Source organism: Danio aesculapii, chromosome 3 (genome assembly GCF_903798145.1).
Source record: "Danio aesculapii chromosome 3, fDanAes4.1, whole genome shotgun sequence".
NCBI lineage: Eukaryota > Metazoa > Chordata > Actinopteri > Cypriniformes > Danionidae > Danio > Danio aesculapii.
This window is the reverse complement of record NC_079437.1, coordinates 38312980-38338627: the sequence shown is the minus strand read 5'-3', so window position 1 is coordinate 38338627 and position 25648 is coordinate 38312980. Positions and strand designations below refer to the sequence as shown.

At 36.6% G+C, this 25648-nt stretch overlaps 1 protein-coding gene across 4 annotated transcripts in view; it reads left to right on the top strand.

Annotated features, from left to right (window-relative positions):
• axin1 (axin 1) overlaps positions 1–25648 on the top strand; it is an 86022-nt gene that overhangs the window by 5595 nt on the left and 54779 nt on the right. Inside the window, exons 1-2 of one of the 4 annotated variants that reach the window (XM_056453938.1) lie at positions 6839–7174; positions 11113–12087. In XM_056453938.1, coding sequence (XP_056309913.1) covers positions 11201–12087 — 887 coding nt within the window. In that variant the 5' untranslated portion in view covers positions 6839–7174; positions 11113–11200. Of the gene's footprint in view, positions 1–6838; positions 7175–7530; positions 8238–11112; positions 12088–25648 lie in introns of those variants that run through there. The other 3 variants (XM_056453935.1, XM_056453936.1, XM_056453937.1) reach the window with 3 other exon arrangements.

The window sequence follows — 25648 nt, the reverse complement described above, 5'->3', positions numbered from 1 at the left end:
TCCCAGTGACAGATTTTGTACCTTTCTGAGAGTACATACTGGAATTTATTTGGCAAGTCTGTTTCCATCATGGTTAATGCATATTTTTTCTTATCGGATAAAAAGTCACTCAGTTTATTTTCAAAATGCATGTATATTGTGGTGTTTCCATTAAGCCTTTTTTTGCGATATTCCAAAATGCAAATAAAAATAGCTGGATAGAAACAGAACTGACATCTATAGTAGGAAAGAAAACATACTATCTTCTAAATATCTTTCTTTGTGCTCAACAGAAGAAACCCAAGCCAGTTTAAAACAAGTGAAGGTTGAGTAAATGATGACAGAATGTTCATTTTCATGACCTTTACTGAAACAACTCATAAAATCATATTTACCATCATGTAATGTTACTCATTTGTGTCCGTTCTGACATATTTCTGGCTCTTAGTCTTCAATAGGCTACAAAATCTTTACAGTCTGTGACTTTAAAACATTCTTATCCATATAAAAGGATTATAAAGACACTTCCTACTGCATACTTGTTCATGACTGAAAGAAAAGAACAGTGTATAAATCCCCTGCGTTCTTTCTTCTTCAACTTTGCTTTCATCTTTTGTCAGATGGAGAGATACAATCCGAAACGTACCTTGATTATAATCGCTTCTCACTTTAAGAGAGGAAGCTTTTTTCTCCATCGTGTTTTCCTGTTCTAACATAGATTTAAAGAAACACTCCAGTTTTTTTCAGAAATATGTTTATTTTACAAGTCCAGTTTTATCATTTATGGATCCATTTAATCATTCTCAGGGTCTGACCGAAGCACGTTTAGCTTAGCTTAGCATAAACGATTGAATTGGATTAGACCATTAGCATTTTGTTTAAGGATTTCAAAAAAGAATTGTGATAATTTTCCTGTTTAAAGCTTGACTCTTCTAGTTACGTTGTATACTAAGACTTACAGAACATGAAAAGTTGCTATTTTCTAGGCTGGTAAATATTATTTATAGTAATAATAACAATAATAATAATAGGCAAGTAATAATTAAGGAACTTTGCTGTTGTTCCAGCATGCACAATGATATTATGCAGTAACTGAAATAAGTCCCCATCTGCGGCATCTATTTTACGACAGCAAAGTTCCTTGATTATTATGCCAGAATGAGAATATAGTTCCTAGCCATATTGACTAAGATCATAGCAAGTTTTCATTTTCTGTCAATCTTACACTCTCAGAACTAAAGCTGCAAAATCTGTCACTGTGGTGGTAACTTTTCAAAAAGTTCACTTTTGTACCATACAAATGACATTAGTACCTTTGGGGTTCTCTTTTGTACCTTTAACATTCACTTTTGTACTTTAAAGTTACTGTGAGGTACACATTTGTACTTTTTAGGTATCAATATGTATCTTTAAGGACCTGTTAGGAACAAAAATTTACCTTTTGAAAAGGTCCCGTCCCAGTGACAGATTTTGTATTTCTGAGGGTGTAGTATACAATGTAACTACAGAAGAGTCAAGCTTTAAATAGGAAACTCATCTAAATTATTTTTAGAACTTTTTGAGCAAGATGCTACTGGTCTAATCTGATTCAATGATTTATGCTAAGCTAAAAGTGCTTTCGCTAGACCAGGATATCTGCTGAATGGATCTACAAATGGTAAAACTCAATTCTAGGCGACTTGTAAAATTAGCTTATTTCCAAATAAATCAGAGCGCTCCTTTAATATTATATATATATATATATATATATATATATATATATATATATATATATATATATATATATATATATATATATATATATATATATATATATAAATAAATATATATATATATATATAGTATATGTATAGTTTACTTTTGTGCAAGAACTTTACATACTAAAAGGAACGTAGACACAAAAGGAAGTAACTTACAAGGAAGTATTGCTTATAGATTGCTGCAGTTTGATAGCCGAAAAGAATTAAAAACAGATAGCACATCCAGGCTGTTATTATAGAGCTGCAAAATGTGTGTCAGTGACACTGCAGATGGAAAACCGAGATAACTTATTCCAGGATATAGTTCACAATGACTGTACTAATCCAAAATACAGCTGCGCATGAATTTTCAGATTGGCATATCATTAGAATGCACACAACATGAGAGATAGTGGATGTGCACTCATGCTTTTAGTTGTTCCTGTACTCAAGTAATTATGTTTGCTCTAGTTATTTTAAATGATCGAAAACAACACAATTTTTGGGACAACTTAATTGTTTTATTTATGATCCACTTAAATTTGTTGGTAAAAATTTAACTTATTGTGTGGAAGCCAGCATTTTTACAGTGTGATTTTTATATTATGGGTGCTATTTCTGCCACAGGACAAAAGACTTTTTGTTTTACAATTCTAAATTTATACACACAATTTTTAGTTTAAGTTTTGCAATTCAGAAATCTCAGAATTGTAACATTTAAAACTAAACAAAGTTTTATCAAAATATGTATTTTGCACTTATTAGATTATATCTCCTAATTCTGACTTTTAATTGCAATTCTAATTTTATATCTTACAATTATGATTCTATATCTGGAAATTCTGTGTTTTTCCCCCTCAGAATGCAGTTTAAATCTCAGTCAGGGTTTATCTCACATTTCTGAGATTTATTTTCTCGTAATTGCAACTTGATTTCTTGCTATTGTAAATTTATATTGCCCTCTTGCAATCCCTTTTATATCTCATTATTCTGATTTTTTATTATTAAAATTTTAAATATTTATCTTGGAATTAAAATTTTATATCTTCATGGTTTCATTGCAGATCCTAAAAAAAGTCTTCTGACAATTTCTCACAGTCACAAAGTTAATTTGTCGCAATACTGACTTTTTAAAATTACAATTGCGTTTACATCTCCTAATTCAATTAATTTCTCAAAAATATATGTGTAAAGGAGTTTATATCACACAATTCAACATTTTAAAAAAGAAAATTAATTCTGACTATTATTAAATTCTTACTATTTTTATTTTGTTCCCTCAGTCTTCTAACAATTGCAAACCAAAAATTGAACTTTATTTCTTGCAATACCAAATTAATCTTGCAATTCTAATGTAAATTAATCTGCAATTCTACATTTTAATCTAATTATATTTCAGAATTTATATCATTTGTATTTCGTAGTTCATATCTTGCTTCAGAATTTTTTTCTCAGTAAACAAAGCTTATTTCACAATTCTGAGCTTACAGTTTTATTCCTCCCAGTTGCAGGTCTACAGGATTTCTTTTTAAATTATATGCAAGTTCAAGTTTAGAGCACTTCAGCTATTTTTTCACTTGTAAAAATGCAACTTCTCACTATATTAATTTTATTTTTTATCAATTCCTAATTCAAATCTTTAATTCCTGGATTTTTTCTTAGAATTGTGAGATATAAAGTCACCTGAGCTTTAAAAGTAATTGCAAGATAGGGATAAAAACTCATTAGAATCATATTATAACATACAATTGTGAGTTTATAACTTGTCATATTGAGATATAAACAAAGTTGTGAAATATAAACCTGCCATTTTGAGGGAAAAAAAGCTGAATTGCGCGATAAACAGTTGCTGTTAGCATTTTAAATGAGTCCTGCTTCTTTAATCTAAAACTGTTTAATAATGTTTCATTTTGTTCCATTTCATTTCTCCTTCTCCTACCACACACATTTATGTAATGCACATTCTTGTATTCGGTCTCAAGAATCTTGTGCATGTTGTTTGTGGTTTCTCATTGACCTCTGTACGGCGGCTGTGTGTTAGACAGAGGCATTTTGTGGTGTGGCAGCTGAGAGCGTTGTGTGTTTGCACCCGGTGCTTGATGTCCTGCTGTTTATCCTTGGCCTGGGTTTATGAGAGCCGCAGGTCATTGCATAGATTTGATGACTGCAGCTGGGAATGCTTGCTGCTTTGAATATTTTTTTAATATTTTTATTATGGTGTCTAATCAATCGTTTTGAGTAAGTGGACTGCACACGTGTTGATCACTCAAGATGACGGTGTTGAGTTAAGCTTCTTTGCAATACTGTGATTATAAAGCTTATGAGAAAAAGCACAATGGAGTTTATTCAGGGGAGACAGGGAATTTTATCTGTATGAGAATGAAACTGTGAGGGAATAGTCTTAGTCTGCATTCAAATGTGCCAGCTTCATTACTATACAGTGTGTCTGTGAAAAAACGGTATGTGAGCTGAGTAGTATATTCATAATACTCATAAATCAGGCAAAAAGTACCAGGATGACCTAAAACTTCTGATTCTGTGATGCAAAATCTGCGATTTCAGTCAGAAAAGTTTGAATGCTGTCTGACAGCTATAGTTTTTATTTCTTGATTTGCACATTTATTTATTTGAACAAGATGCAATAATTAGTTTTCATTTGTTCGTTTGAATCATATTTTTTGTATTCATTATTTATACTTCTTGAAATACATATTTTAAAATTTACACTAATGTGCGGGCGACACGTTGGCTCAGTGGGTAGCACTGTCGCCTCACAGCAAGAAGGTCATTGGTTTGAGTTTTGGCTGGGCCAGTTGCCATTTCTCTGTGGAGTCTGCATGTTCTCCCCTTGTTCACGTGGGTTTCCTCCAGGCGCTCCAGTTTCCTCCACAGTCCAAAGGCATGTGGTACAGGTGAATTGGGTAAGCTAAACTGGCCGTAATGTAAGAATGTGTGTGAATGAGTGTGTATGGGTGTTTCCCAGTACTGGATTGCGGCTGGATGGGCATCCACTGTGTAAAACATAATGGAATAGTTGGAAGTTCATTCCACTGTGACAACCCCTGATAAATAAAGGGACTAAGCCAAATGAAAATTAATGAACAAATGAATGTCCACTTGATTAATGTTTGACTGTTTTAGCTTTTATGAATATGCTAGTTAAAAAATTTGTCTTTATTTTTTATTCATTTTTATATTTTTGGTGCTGTTTAGTCCCCAAATTTTCCCCTGACCCCCTTACACTTCCTGAGATTCCTTAACCCTCCCTTAAGGCCAATTTATTAACCATAGTTCTATTATAGTCGTGTAGTAACTATTTTTATGTGTGTTGATTACAATTTGTAAAATCCATTTATTTTCTGGAACTAAAAATGTGGTTACCATTGTTTACAAAAACAAACAAATAAACAAACAAACATCAGTTTTATTTGTAGCAAAATCATGGTAAATTTAAATTATATATAAACCTACAATCCATTGTAAACAATATATTTCTACCCCTCAGAATCTTGTTTTTCAGTGCTGTCAAAATTAAGTATGGCACAAAGTACATGAAGTGTTAACATAAAGAATCCATATGTAGGCCTACATTAACCATTTAACTGCCCCATCAAGAAAAAAATGTTTGGATTGCATTTCTTAACTCCTAATGCCACTAGTTAACACACTCAATGCATTCCTATAATATCAAATGGTTGCTTTGTCAGTTTATGGTAAAAGTACCAGAATTAATAGCTATACTATGAAAAAGCTGAACATATGAAATGTAAGACCAATTTACTTAAAAAGTATTCAAAATAAAACATTTTGAATACTTAATCACCTTTATTTTTTGAAGTATGCCAAAAAATATTTCAGATTAACTCGTTTCCTTGGTTTTTTTTTTACAATAAAATCAAGTGTAGTAGTGCAACAGGATTATGTTTGTTTGATTGTTCTGTAAACAAACAACGCTGTGTGTGTAAACCATTAATTAATGACTTTAACACTGTCAAAACAAGGTAGAGCGGGCAGTCAGGGTTAAGAACATTTTCACAGGTGTGTTCACCTGCATTTTTAAATTATGCATTGCATAACTTGACTTGACATTAAGGGATACTTCACCCCCCCCAAAAAATCTGTCATAATGGGGTCTGCATAAGGCAGAGCTAGATGTTTAAAGCCAACGATAAACTTCCGATGAAAGCTTAACGTGAGTATTTTCACTTTCACGTGGTTGTTTTTACAGCATCAATGTTGTAATGTAATCATACATTTAGCTGAATAGACTTATAATAGCATTAATTTAGTTGTTCAAGCGTAAAACAAGATGAAAGACTGTTAACCACTAGCGCCATCAGTAGCAACAGGCTAGTGCAGAAATTCTATTGAAAATACTAGGGTAAAAAAAGTGTCATATATTAAAGACTAGGGGAGAGAAATTGAATTTAATGCAGTGCTTCTTGTCCGATCTAAGATCCACTTTATATCATATATCTAACAGGCAGTGAAGATTGCTGATTCTTAAAAAAAAAATCAGATCTTAAACATGACAATTTTGTAATGGAAAGACAGTTCACCAGAAGCCCTAGTGAAAATGAAGTCTGTGTGCATGTTGCCCATAAACAGCGTTCTCAGTGTTCACTGTTGTCGTTTTAAGGTCTTTTATTGTTTGTTTGCTCCTACATTGGAGGTCAGTTGCTGCTTTCTTCATCCTTCTGATTATCTTGTTTTGTGTTCAACTGAAGAAATAAATTCATAAAAAGTTGAGAACCACTCGCGTGTGAGAAAATAGTGAGGGTATTTTCTTTTTTAGGGGAACTATCTCTTTAATAGAAATGTCTGTAAACTAGCCCTGACAAGAAATACCATTTTGTTTGTTTATTTATTTTACACATCATAGAGTGTAGCTTGAGCTTATTTTGTTTAATTCGGCGTCCGGAAAGTAATAAACCCAAACGGTCAACACAGCTGGTCATGTGATGTCAACATGGCGGCGTCCATAAGGGGGCGACCCGCTCACCCTAGCCTAAAACAGCTTTTCCCGAAGACTCCTATCATATCTCACCATCAAGCGTACATCACTTTAATTACACCGTTCCCTTCCACACCTTTTAATTAGCAACAGCAGACTGACAGCACCTTCAGAGTGCGTTGTAAGTGGATTGAAGGCGCTGCTCTTCTTCTTCTTCGTCTTCTCACTCCAGGGTTTCCTCGCCTTGATTTTTCTTTTCTCCAGGCGGCAGTGTGATTTCTGGCCGTGCGCGGCGCTGCACATCTCCAGCTCCTCTCTCTCTCTTTCTCGCTCACTCGCACACGGGCACAGGAGTGCGAGAGACAGCCATGGAGAGGTGGAGAAGCGACTGTTTTCTTTGTTATTTTTAAACTCCGAGATCCGCATCGATGACACGATTCACATCTCGCCGCATACAACGCTATTCCCGATGCGCTCGAAAGCGGAAAGTAGGTTCTCACAGGTACAGTACGGAGCACTTTTTTCTTTCCTTCCTTCTCCTGGCTTGGGTGTAATGGGGGTTTGCGGTAACGGAGGGAGAGAGAGAGAGATAGATATAGAGAGGGAGAGATGAAATGCACCGTCGCTTTTTCTCGCTGCTCGCGCCCGAATCCTTCGCCAGGTCGAGAGCGCGCTTATAAAGCTCTCGCGCTCGGATGATCGGCGCGTGTTGGAGTGCGAAAATCAGTGTTGCAAAGTTGCACACTAGTCCCTGGGCTGCGGAAGGGCCTGGGTGGCTGTGTGTGTGTGTGTGTATGTGTGTGTATGGAGTTTGTTTCTTACTTTCCCCTCCCCCATCCGCTCCTGCTGCTGCTGAGGCCGAGACATGAATGCGATGAATGTGGGGCTCACTTCAAAGCAGATCGCGAGGGCAGCGAAAGGGGTGTTGTAATGTCGTCAGCGGAGGAAAAAACGCAGCGATCCGTTTTTAGATGGCCGCGCCGCGTAACGTTAAGTGGGACGATCGGCGTTTGCAGTGCGTAAAGATGGCTAGCGTGCTGTGACAACGTGTTCTCACACTAGTTGAGTCGGATCCGTGGAGCGGATCGGCGGGGAGAGCTCGCTAGAAATGTCGGCTCGTGCGCTCAAAGATGGTGAAAGTGTTTTTTTCGCCGTCTACGCTCACTTGTTAGGGAAGGTCTCGCGCCGCACGTACTTCCTCCCCTTGCGCGCTACCCTCTTTGATGCGGTTGATGTTCGTCATATTTATGTTTTTGACTTGCGCTTGTTGTTTTTTGCGTCGTAGCTTTACACAGTTTACTCTTCTAGTGTGATTTGTTTTAAATAACAACATCCCTGCTTGCGTAAAATGTTTCTAAATGGGCGTCTCGCGCTGGATTAGCCTGCTAGCTCATCGCCATTGAAGTTCGCGCTGTTAAAGTTATTGACTCGGAAAGCTCAAGGTTTCTTTCCTCCTTAGCTCGCTTATCAAGCACATCAGACGCAATCTAGTTGGCAGGCAGTCACAGGTTTTAAGGTCGGAACTTGAAAGTGGTGGATTTATGGTGTCATAAAGCGTGTCACAGGTGAGTTCAAGAGTGTTTGTGCCATGATGGCTGCCCCCTTTTTGCTATCTCTGCCTTAAGATAGTCGCCCGAGGCCACTGGAAGTTTGATGGGCTTGTAGAGCTGTGCTGTGTTTGATTAAACTTTGATAACAATGGTTTTCTGTTGCCCAAAAGGTCTACTGAGGTGTCATTACTGTTGGAGTTGCTGTTACAATGTTATTAACTATTATCTGTCTAATATATTGTTTTCTTTGTGGTGTGGCATTTAATTTAGCAGGAATGTTTGTTACATGTACTTGCTATAGCAATGTAGTACATTAAATGCAACCAAAGTTGTTTAATAGTTAATACATTATGATTATATGTTATGATTTCTGTATTTACGCTGTAACAAGGGCGCCTTATGTAATATGTAACCTCATCATCTTGTCTTAAAAAGGTGCATAATTCATGTTGGGGATGTGTTTTGTGACAGTAAAGGTTTTTTAAATACTGATTACATCAGCTTGTAAAATATGGTTTGACCAAGGAACTAAAAGAAACAATACATGTACTTACTATATCAATGTGGTAAATGATATGCACATAATTACAAGCAACTTAAGTTGTCTCATAGTAAATATGTTGTGAATATTGCCCTATAATGATTTGTGCGTATATCCTGTAACAAGGACACCTTATGTAAGATGTAACCTCATCATCTTGTCTTATAAATGTGCATAATTCATGTTGGGGATACGTTTTGCTACTGTGAAGGTTCTTTAAATGCTGGTTACATCAGCTTGAAAAATATGGTACGACCTACGAACTAAAAGAAACAATACAAGTACTTACTATAGCAATGCAGTAAATGAAATGCACATAATTACAACCATTTCCCAGTGATGGGTTGCAGCTGGAAGGGCATCCGCTGCGTAAAACATATGCTGGATAAGTTGGCGGTTCATTCCGCTGTGGCGACCCTGGATTAATAAAGGGACTAAGCTGAAAAGAAAATGAATGAATGAATTACAAGCAACCAAAGTTGTTTCAAAGTAAAAACATTGTAAATATTGCCCGATACTAATTTGCGCATATACCCTGTGACAAGGACACCTTATGTAAGATGAAACCTCATCATTTTGTCTTTCAAAGGTACATAATTCATATTAGGGATACATTTGTGACACTTAAGGCCCTCTAAGTGATACAAAAATGCTGGTTACATCAGCTTGTAAAATATGAAATGGCACAGGAATTAAAAGAAGCCATGTGTATTCGATATTTTACCCAAATCTCTGTCTGAACAACCCAGCATTTGTAGAGTGATCTGCAGTAGTTTTGCACAATTTGTTATATCACATTAAATCCTGCAAACTAAGAACATACTGTGTTTTGAAATCAGTTTGAGTTACTGATGGCACTTGTGTCATTCTTAAAGGGATAGTTCACCCAAAAAATGAAAATGCAGGCATCATTTGCTCACTCTTTAATTGTTTTGAACTCTTTTTAACATAAAATATGGTACTTTGACGGAAGCTGGAAACCTGTAACCATTGACTTCCATAGTGTTTGTTTTGGAAGTCAATTCTTTCTTAAACTGTCTTCTTTAGTATTCAAAAGAGGAAAGAAACTCCTAAAGGGTTAGACCCACTTAAGGGGGAGATAAATTAAAACATTTGTGTGGTAAATAGACATGAGACGAAAACTGTTTTCAAGGTTTACCGCGGTTTAGAAAAGTCAAGGTTTTAAAACCGCCAACATTTTCTGCTATACCGTTCCTAAGGTCACTTATGTGTAGGGCCAGACAGAATCTGCGGACATATTTGGCTATTTCTGCAGAGAATTTTATAAAAACTTTGCGAATTTATGCAGAATGATTTTAGGAATATCTTAACTAAAAACTTAATATGTTAAATAAATTCTAATTAGATCTACTTATTTGGTAAACAAGTCTGTCATATAATATCTCTACTAAAAGACAAATAAAATTACTTTACAAACTGTGTTGTAAATAAATCAAATGAACATTTTAATATTACTATTATTATATCACAATAATATTAGTGAAATGAATTTAAAAACTGAATAAATATAAATGTACACACATAAACACAAGTAAATGCGTTGACTCGATGGGCTGGAAATCTGCAGATCTTTCGCGCGCGCAGATTCCGTGTGGGCCTATATATATATATATATATATATATATATATATATATATATATATATATATATAATTATATAATTTTCTTCTTTACATTTATTTACAAATCTGTGTTTTTGAAACAAATGAATAGAGCAGAATGATTGATTCAATGATATATTTGAATTGTTTAGCCTGACATCCCAGCAGGCACACAACATCATAAGACGTTAGTGGTAATGTCCACACAACGTCAAGGTGTAACATCATTTGACATTAATATTTGGTTAATTTTAGCTTGGACGTTGGGTTCTAATGTCAACTTGATTTTCAATTCCAAACAAAATGCAACTTCCCCATGACGTTGGGGTAGGACGTCAATCTGACATCATGTTGATGTCCTGTGCCTGTTGGAATGTTTACTGTTCCAAAATATTTGAAATGTTTCACAAAATAAAATATATTATGTTCAAAAGGGGAAAATTTTTTTTTTTTTTTTTTTTTTACCAAGACATTTAAAATGAATATATTTTAGTTAGGAGTATATTAGGAGTTATCACAATACTGTGAAACTGAAATATTTTTTTCCAAGCTTATCATACTATCAGAATCTTACAGCGGCCCATGCCTTGTTGTGAACTAACCTTTTAATGTTATTCTGTTTATTCAAAATGCCCAAATTCATGTCAGTCATTTGTTTTTTAAAATAAATGTTCTGCAAGCGCCTCATTAAATCTTTTTCTTTTTTCTCGATGTCTTTTTCATGCAGGAGGAATTCTTTCGCAGTGGCATTAATAGAAGTCTGGATATAAACTTTCTGCCTCGTGGGCTGTACTGGGACAGGGTGCAGGGACACTATGAGCATGAGTGTAAACGAGAAGAGCATCTGTTATCTGCCAGACCTGGGCAGCAGCTTCACTGAGGATGCCCCCAGACCCCCGGTCCCTGGGGAGGAGGGCGATCTGGTGTCCAGCGATGGACGTCAGTACAACCACAGTTTTTACTCGTCCAAGAGCGACAGCCTCAAAAACGAGGCCTCCATAGCTACGCCCAGAAGACCCGACCTGGACCTGGGCTATGAGCCCGAGGGTAGCGCTTCCCCAACACCGCCCTATTTAAAATGGGCGGAATCCTTACACTCGTTGCTGGACGACCAAGACGGCATCCACTTGTTTAGGACTTTCCTCAAGCAAGAGGAGTGCGCGGATATGCTGGACTTCTGGTTCGCTTGCAGCGGGTTCCGCAAGCAGGAGGCCAACGATGGCAACGAGAAGATGCTGAAACTCGCGAAGGCCATTTACAAAAAGTACATCCTGGATAACAATGGAATCGTGTCCCGGCAGATCAAACCCGCCACCAAGAGCTTCATCAAAGACTGCGTTATGAAGCTGCACATCGATCCGGCCATGTTCGACCAGGCGCAGACGGAAATTCAGACTATGATGGAGGAGAACACCTACCCTTTGTTTTTAAAGTCCGACATTTACTTGGAGTACACCAGGACTGGCGGAGAGAGTCCCAAACTGTTTAGCGACCAGAGCTCGGTGTCAGGCAACGGCAAAGTCTTGCCGGGCTACTTGCCAACTGTGATCGAAGACGTGGAGTGGAGGTGCGACCAGGAGGAAGAGCAGAACGCGGAAAGTGACCCCACTCCCAGCAACAGGCTGACCCAGAAGCTGCTCCTGGAAACCGTGCCTCAGCGGGTGGCCAACAGTAAAAGATATCAGGACAACCGTGAGTACAGGTAAATCCCTGCAGCTTTGAAAAAAAAAACCTCTTTCTCTCTCTCTTTCTGTCTTCTTCCATCCCCCTTCCCCCTCGCGGTGCAAGCGCAGTCAGAAGAAAAAGATAAAAAGGGAATCTGAGTTAAGCACAGCCTTCCACAGGAGATGAGAGGAATGCAGTATAGGCAGAAAGCTCTAAGTAGCTGCGACTGAGCTAGCAAGACAGATACTGGGTCGCAGCGTTGTCTTTGCCTACTGCGAGTTGGTGCAAGTGGGTGCTCTTTGTGTTCTCCATGCAGGTGTCTCTTGAATGGCAGGCTTTGCAGCAGAATAAAGGTTTCTTCAGGAGAACCACAACATGGATTCTCTTTAGAATGGGCACAAAGACGATGCACTGCATATTTTGTGCAGGAAAGAGAAAGCAATGCACAGCACTCCAAAAAGTTTAGCGGCATACGATTTAACCAGCGCTTTTACGTATATCTGATCCGCTGCCCTTTGAAGCCCAGTGCTGCGTATGGATTCGGTGCGTTTCTGAACGTGTTTCGATCTCTATCTCTCATGCCACCCGTGGTTTGCATGCCGAACGAGCGTATTGGAATGTGTGCTTCAGGTATTGTATGTTGTAATGAATTTTTGTCGCTCAGACATTCCCCAGGCATTCCTCGCCACCAGTTGTGACGGCCCATTGTGCTCTTTTAGCGCACGGAGCTTTCTTGTTCATATCGTGCATCGCGCCGACATCGTTTAATCTGCAGAGACGTGCTTTTTAAGCCGCACTGTGAAATTTACAGCAAATCACTTGATGCATCAGAGCCTCGAGTCCCTCCATATGAGCAAAATGGGATTTAGAGATGTGACTGCTAAATACTTTAATCCTTGTCCTGCTGGAATAGAAAGCGGTGCATGTGGGCCTTTGAACAGCCTCTGCTGAAGATTACAAAGCTTTCCATCCCAGATTTAAAAGCAAATATCGACAGGTGCATTCACCGTGGCATATCAAAGCAATAACTGCTCCAGGTATGCAATGTTTGTAGGCCTTTGCCACAGTACAAACCATTTTTGGTTCCAGTTTACATGCACTGTTATGACTCTAGCTGTTTTATGCTGTCAAGTACACACAATGCAGTGTATAATACATACTCAGTAGGTTTTAATGCATCTTACCACATCACAGTCCAGAAAATCAGAAGTTGACAAAATCAGTCCAATTAATAATTGGTTATTTATGTCAAGAACTGTTCTTTTTACACTTACAAGGACAAAATCTTGTATGTTTTCTATGTGAATCTGTTTTCTATCATCTCAAATAATTAAATGCTACCAATCTGAATATTTTAAAATGTTACCAATGCTATTAGCAAGGATTAGTTATGTTTGCATACAAGATATACTTCACTAAAGCAGTGTTTCTCAACCACGTTCCTGGAGGACCACCTGCTCTGCACATTTTCAATGTCTCCTTAGCCAAACACACTTGATTCAGATCATCAGCTCATTAGCTGAGACTGAAAGACCTGTAATGGGTGACAGACAAAGGGGGCATCCAAAATATGCAGTGTTGATGGTCCTCCAGGAACGTGGTTGAGAAACACTGCTCTCAAGGACCTTATTGTGGGGTAGGGCTGCAGAATCATGACAAAAATGCAGCGGTAACACTGCACTTTTCTCCCCCATAGACTTCCATTCATACGCACGCGAAAGTGGGAACCCAAGCTTGTGCGACAAGTTTTGCAGTTTGCTGTGTTGCAAAGTTCAAAGCTTGGTGAACTCAGACCTGCAAAATCGCATCATGTGACTGTGTGAGACCAATCGAAGATCAAAACATAACCTCAGTGTACAGAAATTTAAAATAAAGACCAATCGCTGGCTTTTATTAATGTCTAATCGTCTTGTTTAATCCTGCCCCTTTTCACAACGCCATACGACAGAATTTCGCAAGCACAATCTCTAGTGTGACTGCAGCATAACATAAGTTTTTTCAACATAGTTGATATTGTAATGATTATTAAAGACAGTTAATAATAGAATAAATATTAAAAGTAATTAGTAGCATAGCAAGTAGCATATTTCAGCTACACTGATAAATGCAAGCCAAATGTTAGTCTAGTGGATTTTTCACATGAATCACTTAATGAATCACTTGCAAATCTGCACTTTGTTGTTTATAATGGGAGAATTCATAATAATTTTGTCAGTGAGCTTGGACACACTTGACAACTTTTAGGCTGTGACTAATCTAAAAGCCTCTCATTGCATTTTTTGCATTTACATTGCATTTATAAGCTCAACAGAAACCTCGATGATTGTTTATACTGCTCATCTATGCACATTTTGCTTTCGCCAAAGCTGTAATTTTGAATAATGACTCCTTATTTTGAATTTGTTACTTTGCCCATTTTGGTGGAGTTTTTGACTCTGATCTACATGCTGGGTGAAGCTAAGCTAAAATTTCTTTAGACAGCTCTAATAGTCTGCTTTAAAATCAGACTTTGTTACTTCAAACCTGTATGACTTTTTTTGTCTGTGAAGATATTTTGAGATGTCTCCAATAGGGCTGTGTCATTTAGGTAAAATATCTAATTGCATATTTTTTTTTTTCACAGATATTGCGATTTAATTTATGATACAATTTTGTAGTCAAGCGTCAGCTCAATAGTCTGCAAGCCGTGGAAACAATTCTGCCACAGCTCTTAAAAATGATCTGTTTTTGTTCGGTGTCTGAGAGTTTGAAACCAAAATATTCCCATATTACAAATGCTGTTTTTCTTTGATATTAACTCATCTATTAATGCTTCTGAAGCAGCAGACGCCATCATCCCACTTGTCCGCTCTTTTCTTTATTGTGGGCATTCCACATAGTTCGGTTGCACAATTCTGACTGGGCAGAATGAAAGTGGGCTCACTCAATTGGCTAGTAAGTCTGTCACACACAGACGGCAGTCACGCATTTGCTCTGGGCGGGGTAAATGGAAAAAAATACATATACATTTCATATCGCAACGTCTTGCGATTTTTAACTAATCGCAATGTTTCAGATTGCGATTTGATTTCGATTAATCGCACAACAACCACATTTTTTTTGGTCCATATAGTGGAAGTCCGTAACATTCAGAAGAAATAGATGCATGTTTTAAAATATTTTAGGATTAAAAAAATGATGGCAGGACTTCAGTTTTAGGCTAAATCTATTTGAAAACTGAAATGGTTTGATTTCTGGTTGGACTAGCAATTGCACAATGTTTTTATAAAGCTATTGTTTTTAGTCTGACTTAAATCAAACTTTTCTCCCCAGTTTCAGAGGCTTAAGGCTAATTCTTGTCTAAACTGCATGTATGAGCTTAACTAAAAATAACTTTCAGTGATGTAAACCAAAAATATGTCAGCCCATAGAATAGGTTCGAGATGCAGTAATGTGTTTTTCTAAGTCATTATTATAAAAGTGGCCTAATTTCTTAATTTAGTGAAAAGCTAGTCCTTGCTTAAGCCAAGTCCTGTTTGTAAAACAGGCCCTTAAAGTGCATGTAAATCAGAGAATATTGTCCACAACAACATTCAAAGGCCTTGTGACATTTACAATCTAGCATAGCATAGATCATTGAGTTGGATAGGCCATTGCTAAGAACTAGGCATGGGACAATAATCAGTTTTAAAAGTCAAGGTGTTAAAACCGCTAAACTTTTCTATTATACTGTACCTATGGTGTATATAGTATAAGGTTTTTTGTGTGTTGTAAAGAAATCAGTGTTTTTGAAACTAATGAAGATGGCAGAAGTCAATGATTTATTTTTATTATTTAGCCTGACATGTTCACTGTTCTAAAATACGATAAATGTTCCTTAAAATGAAAAATTCTGTTCAAGGTGGGAAAAGTTGTGTTTTTTTGCCCAGACATTTTAAAAGAACTTAATTTACAGCAGTAATCACAATACCGTCAAACCGTGATATTTTTACCCAAGGTTACCGGAAACTTATACCGGCCTACTAGGAACTATACTCTATTTCCGGTGTAAGAATCAAGGAACTTTGATGCAATATCTTGGCTACAACACGATGCAACACAATTTTATGCTGAGGAAAGTTGTCTCCACATAGGTAACGTTCAACTTCGTTTTTTCGACAGAAGTTCAAAGTTTCAGGCACTGAGTAATATCATTGCGCCTGCTGCAGCAAAGTTACATAATTGTTACGCTGAAAATGAGAGTGTAGTTCTTTGCCAATCTGATCAAGAAAATGAGTACAGAAGAATCGAAGTAGGTACGAAATGGGAAAATTATGAAAGCACTAAGGTCAATTTGAATAAGATGCCAATGGTCTAATCTGATTCAATTATTTATGCTAAGCTAAGCTAAAAGTCCTTCTGCTAGACCCGGAGTTTGGCTGAATGGATTAAAAAATGGTAAAACTCAAGTCAGAAAGTGCAACTCTCTCTTTTTCCTGGTATTTTTGCCATTTTTTCAAGTCTCGACCTCTAAGTTCTTCTCGTAAACTTGTTTTTTCTTATTTATATGATTTTTAAAGTATCTCGACTAACCTATTGACTATCCCCTTTGGTTTCTTGGTTAAGAACTGCATATGTATGCATTTACTGGTATTTTACAGTGACTGTTACAAGACGATTCATCAACAGTGCAGATTAATCATGGGTTTACAGCTGTGATGCAACTTAGCAACTTAGTGCATTGCTTTCAAATGTGCCATTTTTAACATCAGCTTTCAATTGAGCTCGTCCAATCAGCATCCGAGTCTGAACTAAGTTTTTAAACATGAATTTCTGAATTAGTACAACATGTTTTTTTTTTTTTCTTTCCCCCTCTCGAAGCTAAAGCTTAAATTCTAAGCAGCATGGAGGAGCAAGAGGAGGATTTACTCAGCCTGATTTAGCCTCGGTAAAATGCTCAAGCATACATTGTGCTCCGCTGCTCTGATGTGCTCAACTGCACTGTGTTCACTGCTGGCACTCCTCCCGCAAAAGAGATTGAAAATTGCGGAAATCTACCCCTAGAAGTTGACCCAGTTTTCTCTCAACTGTCTGAGACAAACCTTGACATCTGTTGATGGTGCAGTAACCCTGTTCTGTCCAAAACCTCAGCGCTTTAGATGTTCAGGTGAGGTATAAAGATGAGACACATCCCCAGGAGTGTTCTGAAAGGAAACGCGCCTCTCTTTGAGATTGTTTTGCAGCATCTTCTTCCTTTCCTCCTTTTGACTCGCAACTTCTCCCGACAGTTTATGTTTAGCATTCGGAGGGCTTCTGCGTAGCATTTTTAATTCTTTTTTTGGTAAAGTTGTTTAGGGCTACCTCTTTAACAAGCTTTAACATGACAAAACCAAAGACTCGATTGATATTGTGGAACCACAGAAAACACCCTCCGCCCAGCTCCACGTATGTTCCATTGCCTCTGGACCTGATGTGTTTTTAATTAGCGGGAGCGATGCATTTGTGAGGCTGTGTTCAAATGATTTTTTCATTAGGCACACATGAAGCATTTGGCTGGAATTACAGAAAGACATTGCGTTTATTTTTTAAATAGCCTTTTAGGTAGATGCTTTAGGCTTTCATGAATGTGAATTTTGCAAGAGTCATATGTCTTTTATTTACCGGCAAAAGTAGGAAACGAGTGGGGGGTTCTGAAGTTTTTCACTTTGGGAATGTACTACAGATTAGTTTGGTCTGCAGCACTTGTGTGTCATGTACATTGTTAGCCTAATGCTAACCTAAACTAAGGTGTTGGTTAATATATACACCTAATGTTAAAAAAGTGAAGTATATTTCTTTTACTACTTGCTGCTTATTATGAGCCGGAATTCATCCATATTCTGTGTCTGTTCAAATACTTAGAATACTAGATCAGCAGATATACTCTTAAGATGCCATTTTTTTCACACAATTAGGTCGATCTGCATTCTTTAAGGCCCAATTCTATTTTTGTCAGTCATCGTTGGGGTACTCTTTTACATCTGGAAGCTTTAAAAGCTTATGAAATGTATATTGTTATTGTTCAATATTAAAAATAATTATCAAGATTGCTTTTTTGTCTTATCGCCCAGCCCTAATTCGATCTGTATTTAAATGTATGACATTTTTAGTTTTGCATGCTCATAATCACCTTTCGATTACTAGAGACAAGAAAGTTGTGCAAAGTTTTGTTTCACATTTTGCTGTTTTCCAATGTTTCAAAGTTTGCTGAAGTATGACTAAATTCATGTCATTGTGACAAGTACATCATTTAAATATCAACAACATTATCTATTAGCTGCATTGCAATGGTTGCATATGTGTACAATTTTAATGTGTTAAAATTTGTTTATGTATGATGTTAAATACCACCTATTGCAGCATCTGTAGAAATTTTGAGGAATATTTAAAATATTTGTCCATTAATGTATTTACTTAACATGAACTGTGCAATCTTGAACAACATTTATTATTCATAGTTCAACACATACTAATTCATTTAATATCCAAAGTGGTTCTTGTTAACATTTAATTTGAGTTAACAAGAACTAACAATGACGAACTGTATTTTCATAAACCAATTTTTACAAGATGAAAAAACACTGCAATCACTTTATTGTTGATTGTTTATTCTTATTAGTAAATTCATGACCTAAAATGTCCAAATCCAGTATCAAATCTCAATTTCAAACTGTATGCTCTAAAGTGAGACATAAATTCACTGTGGCAAGGGCTGCATGATATTGGAAAAATCTGACATTGCGATATTTTGGTTTACTGCGATGTAAATAAAATTTAACTAAATAATTTGAAAAGCTCTATTTGATCAAGTCACAGTCAATCTAAACTTAATCTAAACATCTAATCTTTTTTTATGCATGGCATCTGCATAAATGACAATAAATTACAAGCAAAAATAAATAAACAGTGCTTCATATAGTTTTCTAGGGAGTCAGTATTGAAGTACAGAAATTGAACAGAAATTGATCAGATATGAAATGACATGCTCATCATTGTATAACTAATAAAAATATTTAATATTTAATAATATCTTTCTTTTAGTCTAATCCTGTAATGTGACTGTTGCAGATACACACATTGCGATATTGCAACACAATCTCACGGCAATTCGTAACTTTTTGATTTAGTGGCTAATTCGTATGAATTCGTACGACCTAATTCGTACAATTTAGTACGATTTGCTCATCCGCCAATGACGGTTAGGTTTAGGGGTGGGGTTAGGTGCCACGCCTCCTTTTTAAAATCGTACAATTTCGTACGACTGAACTCGTGCGAATTCGTACGAATTAGCCACTAAACTGACAAAACGTAAAATACTTACGTTTTCTCGTGAGATCAGGCTGGATATTGATGCTAAAACTATATATATTGTGAAGCCCTACTTGGCATTTCAGTTTTTCAGAGATTTCAGTTTTACGTTTCAGACAAACATTGTGAAATTGAAATATCAGCCAGTTTATTTCATACATAGAACTATTCAAATGTTTTAGGGTTAGTAAAATATTTAAGCCTCTTCTCTTCTGCTAACAAACACTGCATTTATTTTAAAAAAGGCTGTAAAAATAGAAATATATTGTATGTATAATGAATGTATTAAAAATGTCCCTTATTCATTGCATCATTACCCCTGTCGATTTAGGAGGCACACAATCCTCCCCCAAAAATTCTGAAATGCTCAAAATATTTCTAATTATTATCAGTATTGATAACAGTTGTGCTGCAAAAAATACTTTTTTTGTTCGAGAAAAGATATTTTCTTTTTTAAATGGATATAATTTATAACAAATGTGTTTGATGTAACGCACTTTAAATTCAAATGAATATATCCTTGGTAGAGGAAAAAAGATGCTGGCTCTTAACTTTTGTGTTCTAGCTTTGACCAGAATTGTAGTATTAGTGCATTCCATATAGTGAATCTGATCCGCTTTTTAAGTCTGACGTCACCCAATACAGCTTCCGGGTCCAAGTGATCTATCAGACTATTTGGTGAGGCTCAACAAATGGTATTAATAAACACACAGAGCACTATAATGTTTATGAAAATTATGATAGCAATGCGTAGTATTAGATTAATCAGAAAATAGCAGAAATGGAATGAATTTTCCTTTAAATAAATTGTTAATTTTGGTGTTTGAGACGTGTACACCATGATTTTATAAGAAATTTGTGTGCTTTAATGTGTAATTTGATTAAAAAGGGGTCATAAACTACTATTTTCTCAATTTAAATGAGTAGTGGCTTGGACCTGACTTAACAAGCGGATAATAATTTGCTTACAGTTAGGAATAATTTGGCTGTCATAAGTTAGTTTTTGCTAATTTCAATGTTAATGGATTTGTTACGGCTGATTTGACTCTGTCTACCTCTATTATCAACATGAAATGGCCAAGTGGACTATATAAATATCCTCCCTCAGGTATTTCTATGTGTATATATTATGTAGATGTAGTTGTATAAGCATTTTGGAATATGTTTGGAATTGGAATTTGGAATTGTTGCATGTCCATGTTGGCACCCGTCTCAAAGGAAGACGGTAGTTCATTAGTCAGTCGATGATTTCTTTTTGATTTGGGTGAAGCGAGGCATTAATAAAGGTAAAGTGTAGCGTGAATCTCAGCCTCTTCTACTCGTGCTCTTAAGCGCAGAGCAGCCTTTGAAGGTTTAATCTGTAGGAGTCTGGAGTCAGCTGTGATCACATGTAAAACGGGATGACAAAGAGCTCATAATTATTCCGAATGCGAGGAGGTGCACAAATCTTGGGCAACGTAACCTGTATCTAAGTAATGGCTCCTTTCAAATGCGCATCATGCTTTTGTCCCAGCGGAGTTGTTTTGGATGCAAGGATTTTTAAGTGGTAATGGGCTGCGAGGGGAGCCAGTTAAATCCTAACGTGCCTGTGCTATTTTATTTTTCTTTATTTTTCTTTTTTCATAGTCTTCTGAGGGCTTGCTTTCCTTTTCTTGCTAGCAGATGTCACAGTAATTAATGTGTTGGCTCGGTTGGATGTCGGCATGTGTATGTTATTGGGGGAAGAGAAGCAGATCGATTCGTTTTGAATCGCAGTAATGATTCAGAGAGTCCAAATGCCCCCTGCCTGTTTTGGAGCCTTTGTTTTGTGGAGAATCAAATGGAATGGGGAATGCTGGGCATGCGGAGAGAGCTGCTGAAGGCTCGCGATCGTCTCTGAAGGCTTCTGGGTATCTCTTATACGGTGAATATTGACATGGCTGCTGCTTGAATCATTAGAAGACCGTGGATGGGTTGAGAGCGAGGGATAATCACTGGAGACTGCAGAGAGCCCGGGTCTCTCTCTCTCTTTCTCTGTTTCTATTCTCCCCCTTCTCTGTGGCAAGCCGTTTTAACATTTGTTCTATAAACCATCCTAGTGCCTGTTTTTATGCTACTAGTACCTATTTTTTTACCTGCTTTAGATCTTTTCCATTCTAAAACTTAATAGTTTACTATTAGTGTATATTCTTTAGTTGCTATGTTTATTTTAAGCGTACTAGGCATGGTTTGGTACACTGTAAAAATAGTCGTGATTTCAACGGTAAAAAACTGTAATAAAGCTACAGTACAAATCAGCATTCAGCATTTGTTCTTTATGTAACTTCCTCATCACCACCTGCATGTGGGTGTGCTAACGTGTCTAACTGTGTAACAAAAGATGTGTAGATGTTTGCAATTCAAAATACAGACATATTATCTCTATTAATTAATAAAATACGGTAGTTTACTGTAAAAATGAGAAAATACTTTTACGGTTTGTACCGTATTTTTAATGGTAAAGTAAATTTAGAGTAAATAAGATTCTGATGGTACGGTAACCTTGGATAAAAATATCAGAGTATACTGCTCTAAAATATGTTCACTTTGAAATAGGGCTGCACGATATTGGAAAAAACTGACATTGCACTATTTTGTATTTTTGCGATTTATATATTGCAATATAAATATAATTTCACAATATGACTTAAGTAGGGATGCAAAGGTTCTCTGTAAAAAAACGCGTTGTCCTCCCACGGTTTGGTGTGCCCTGTGATCCACTGTACGTGCGAAGACCTGTCCAATCACCTCTTAGTATGTAAATCTGTTGTTGACATCACGTTTCCTGACATGTGGTTGTGTGCGTGTGGAGTTGCTGTAGGTTTCAGCATGGCAAGGGAAGGAGATAAAGCACAAATGCGCAGGTGAGGCCAAATCACAGCGCATTGCCGTCAGTGTTTCAACAGACATAAATTCAGACAGACTCAAAAACATAACGAATGCTTTTTTTGTTGTTGTTGTTGCAAAGATAGCCTAGATCAGTTGTCACTAACAGGCGTATCAAGGTCTGTGTCCAGACCCAAAAGCGTCCCGTACGGACTCGGACATACAACAGTTCTGTTAATTCAGTCCCGCTTTTTATGGGTGTTCTTCCGCATTGGATGTGCACGCGATCACTCCCGCTATTCACTCTGTTTTCCTGCTGTCTCCTAGGAACAGTTTTCTTCTCGACTGACTGTTCCCGCTGAATTAAGAGAGAAGAGCCGAACGCTGTCTTTGCTTAAGGCATTTTTTTCCTGAGCATAGCACAAACCGTGACCCTTAAACTGCGATACATAGTGAACCGTGAATAGCTTGAACCGTTGCACCCCTAGACTTAAGTAACTGATTGAGAAGAATTCACAATTTGACATTGATTGTAATGATTTTGTAGGGGAGTGCATCTGCATGAAATATCCCAAAAAAATATAAAAAAGTAATTCAAATATTTAAGCACATAAAACAAAATAAACCACTTTATGGGTTTTGGTGAAATATTACTTTATTGAGGTAAAGAAATTGAGTTATCAAATCTAAAATAACACAGGGTAGTCTTCATTTAATAATATTTGTTCCCAGGTTTAAATTTGCTTTAAATCTTACAGTCAGGGACCTTAAAAACAACTCTGAGAAAAAAAAATATTTCACTCTAATAGATTATAGTTGAAATTCACAATGACTCAACAAATCATGTGTACTGAACTGTGATTTTGACACATGCGATGTGACTATTGCAGATGCTCACATTGCGATATTGATGCTGAAACGACAAACCACATTATTTTAGGAAACATTTAAAATATTTTGGAAAAATAAACATGTCAGGCTCAATAATTAAAATAAGTCATTGATCTCTGCTGTCTTTGTTCGTTATAAAACACAGATTTCTTTACAACTTGTAAAGGCATCTTTGGATATCTCTTTTCTTTGGATCTAAAGCAAGCCAGTGCACTGTTCAGGTCCATATCTGGCTTAGATGTTGGTTCAGAAGCTTTTTTTTTTCTTTTTTTCTCAAATGTTTTTAAAATTGTGGGCTGACCCTTCTGATGTGCATGGTCTTTTGCTGCTGGAGATACTGTTTCCCTAAGAAACTAAATGAAATGATTGTTAAAAACATGTAAAGCCCCCACCCCCCAAAAAAAACACAGTTGGAACGGTATAACAGAAAATTTTAGCGGTTAAAATTAAACCTCGACTCTCAAACCGTGGTAAACCTTGAAACCGGTTATTTTTCCATGCCTGAAGGATACTAGTCTTATTATTTAGAAACTAGAACCTAATAGACACTATACTTCTTCATTAAATTCTATTATATACTAGTTCTTGTTTATTAGGTACTAGGGTTTATTAATCAGAGAATGTTAATAATTTTCTTGTCTCAAGTAATGCATTTCATTGACTTTTGTTTTATATCTCTGTTATAGTCTGAGTAGTTAAAATTCATACTACATTAAAATTAATACTAGTACCTAATGTGTAAAATAAAAGCCATTGATTATTCATCAAATATGTATGATATTATAATATGTAGAATCCAGCACAACAAGTTATGGACCACAAATAATTTCTTGCATGTTTATGTTTGCTCAAAGCAGACATTTGTTGGATACTGTTTGCTAGGATAAAGTCAGACACATTAACATAATTTTACAGTGAATTTGTCCTTTAGAAGCAACTAAAGGACTGCGATGGCGATCAGTTCACTGCACTTCACATTAGGCATGGGACGATAACCGTTTTTAAGGTTTACCACAGTTTGGAAAAGTCAAGGTTTTAAAACCGCCAAAACTTTCTTTTATACCATTCCTACGATATATGTAAGTTTATGTTGTATTTTTTATTATTTACATGTTTTTTTTTTTTTTTTTTTTTTTTTTTACAACCTTTTTATATATTTTTTAAGGGCAACAGTATCTTTAGCTGAAATGGACCCTTCACTGTTCCAAAATATTTTAAATAGTTTCTTAAAGTAAAATATATTGTGATCAGTGGGGTAAAATGTTTAAAAAAAACTAAATGATTAAAAACAACATATTTTAGAGTAGTAATTACAATACTGTGAAATTTTTATTTAGGGTTATCATACCGTCAGAATATTATACCGGCCCATGCCTACTTCACATAGACTGACACTTGAGCACTTGATTGGGTTTTTAAAATCCCACCGACTGGTACCGAAATTGCATATTCTTGACAACACTGTGCTACGCAAGACTAAAAGCCCAGGACGGGAGATCTGAGAAGTGCCTAGAACAGATGAATTAAAGCTACTACACACAAATTAAGTCTTGCTTCTCTACTGTAAAACTCAATTGACGAATTATTATGTCCACCTCTCTGATGTGACGATCATTCAATCGGTTAAGCCTTGGAATGTAAACATTTAAAAAACTGTGCTGTCTATAACATTTTCCATTGTGCTGTGGCTTATAGTAAAAAACTGTTTATTCCTGCTGTCTGTGTTATTAATATTAATCAAACAACAAAACACTCACTCACAAAACACAAAAAAATCACTCACTCTGCTCTTAACTGAATAGCTATATATTAGAGCGGCACAATTAATCGTAAAAAGATAGCGATCTCGACCCCCTAGACTATCTTAATTCAGCATTTCTACAATTCTGTCAATCATATTTTCAAGTTCACGAGAGAAGCAAAAGCGGCTGCACAAGTCTTCACATTGTTTACATGCGTTGTTCAGCAACATAGACACCTTCAAATGGTGCTGAAAGAGTCACATGCTTTATTTACAAGATTTAATTTACCCCAAAAATGTAATTTCCGTCTTCATGCAATGATGTATTTGCGACCGCAAAATCACACGTGAGCTTGCCGTCAGCTGTTACCTCTGAGAGGGCGGGCGAAATGAACTGCTATGAACCGCTCTTAGCAGTGAAAATGAAACCGAAAGCGCGCACAGTGTTGCCAGATGTAGCTAACTGATTCCAACTCAAAAATATCCAAAACTCGCCGAAATGCAAAAATACCCCCCCAGTCTTCTGTATTCACGAAAATTACGTCAGTGACAGATTTTACGCAGAAAATGACGGATTGTAAGCACATGTCTCAAACACATTAATTCAACATCAGCATTTATGACCAGGACAAATCTAAAGTCTGTTCAACTCTATTAGATGTTATTCACAGCCTATGCAGGTTTTGTTCTCTAAAGTAGGCATCATTAGCAGGCAGATGCACGTCCTCTCGGTAGTAAACAAACGGCTCTCGGTCAGCTCACGTGTGATTTTGCGACCGCGAATACATCAAGACAAAAATGACATTTCTGGGTGAAT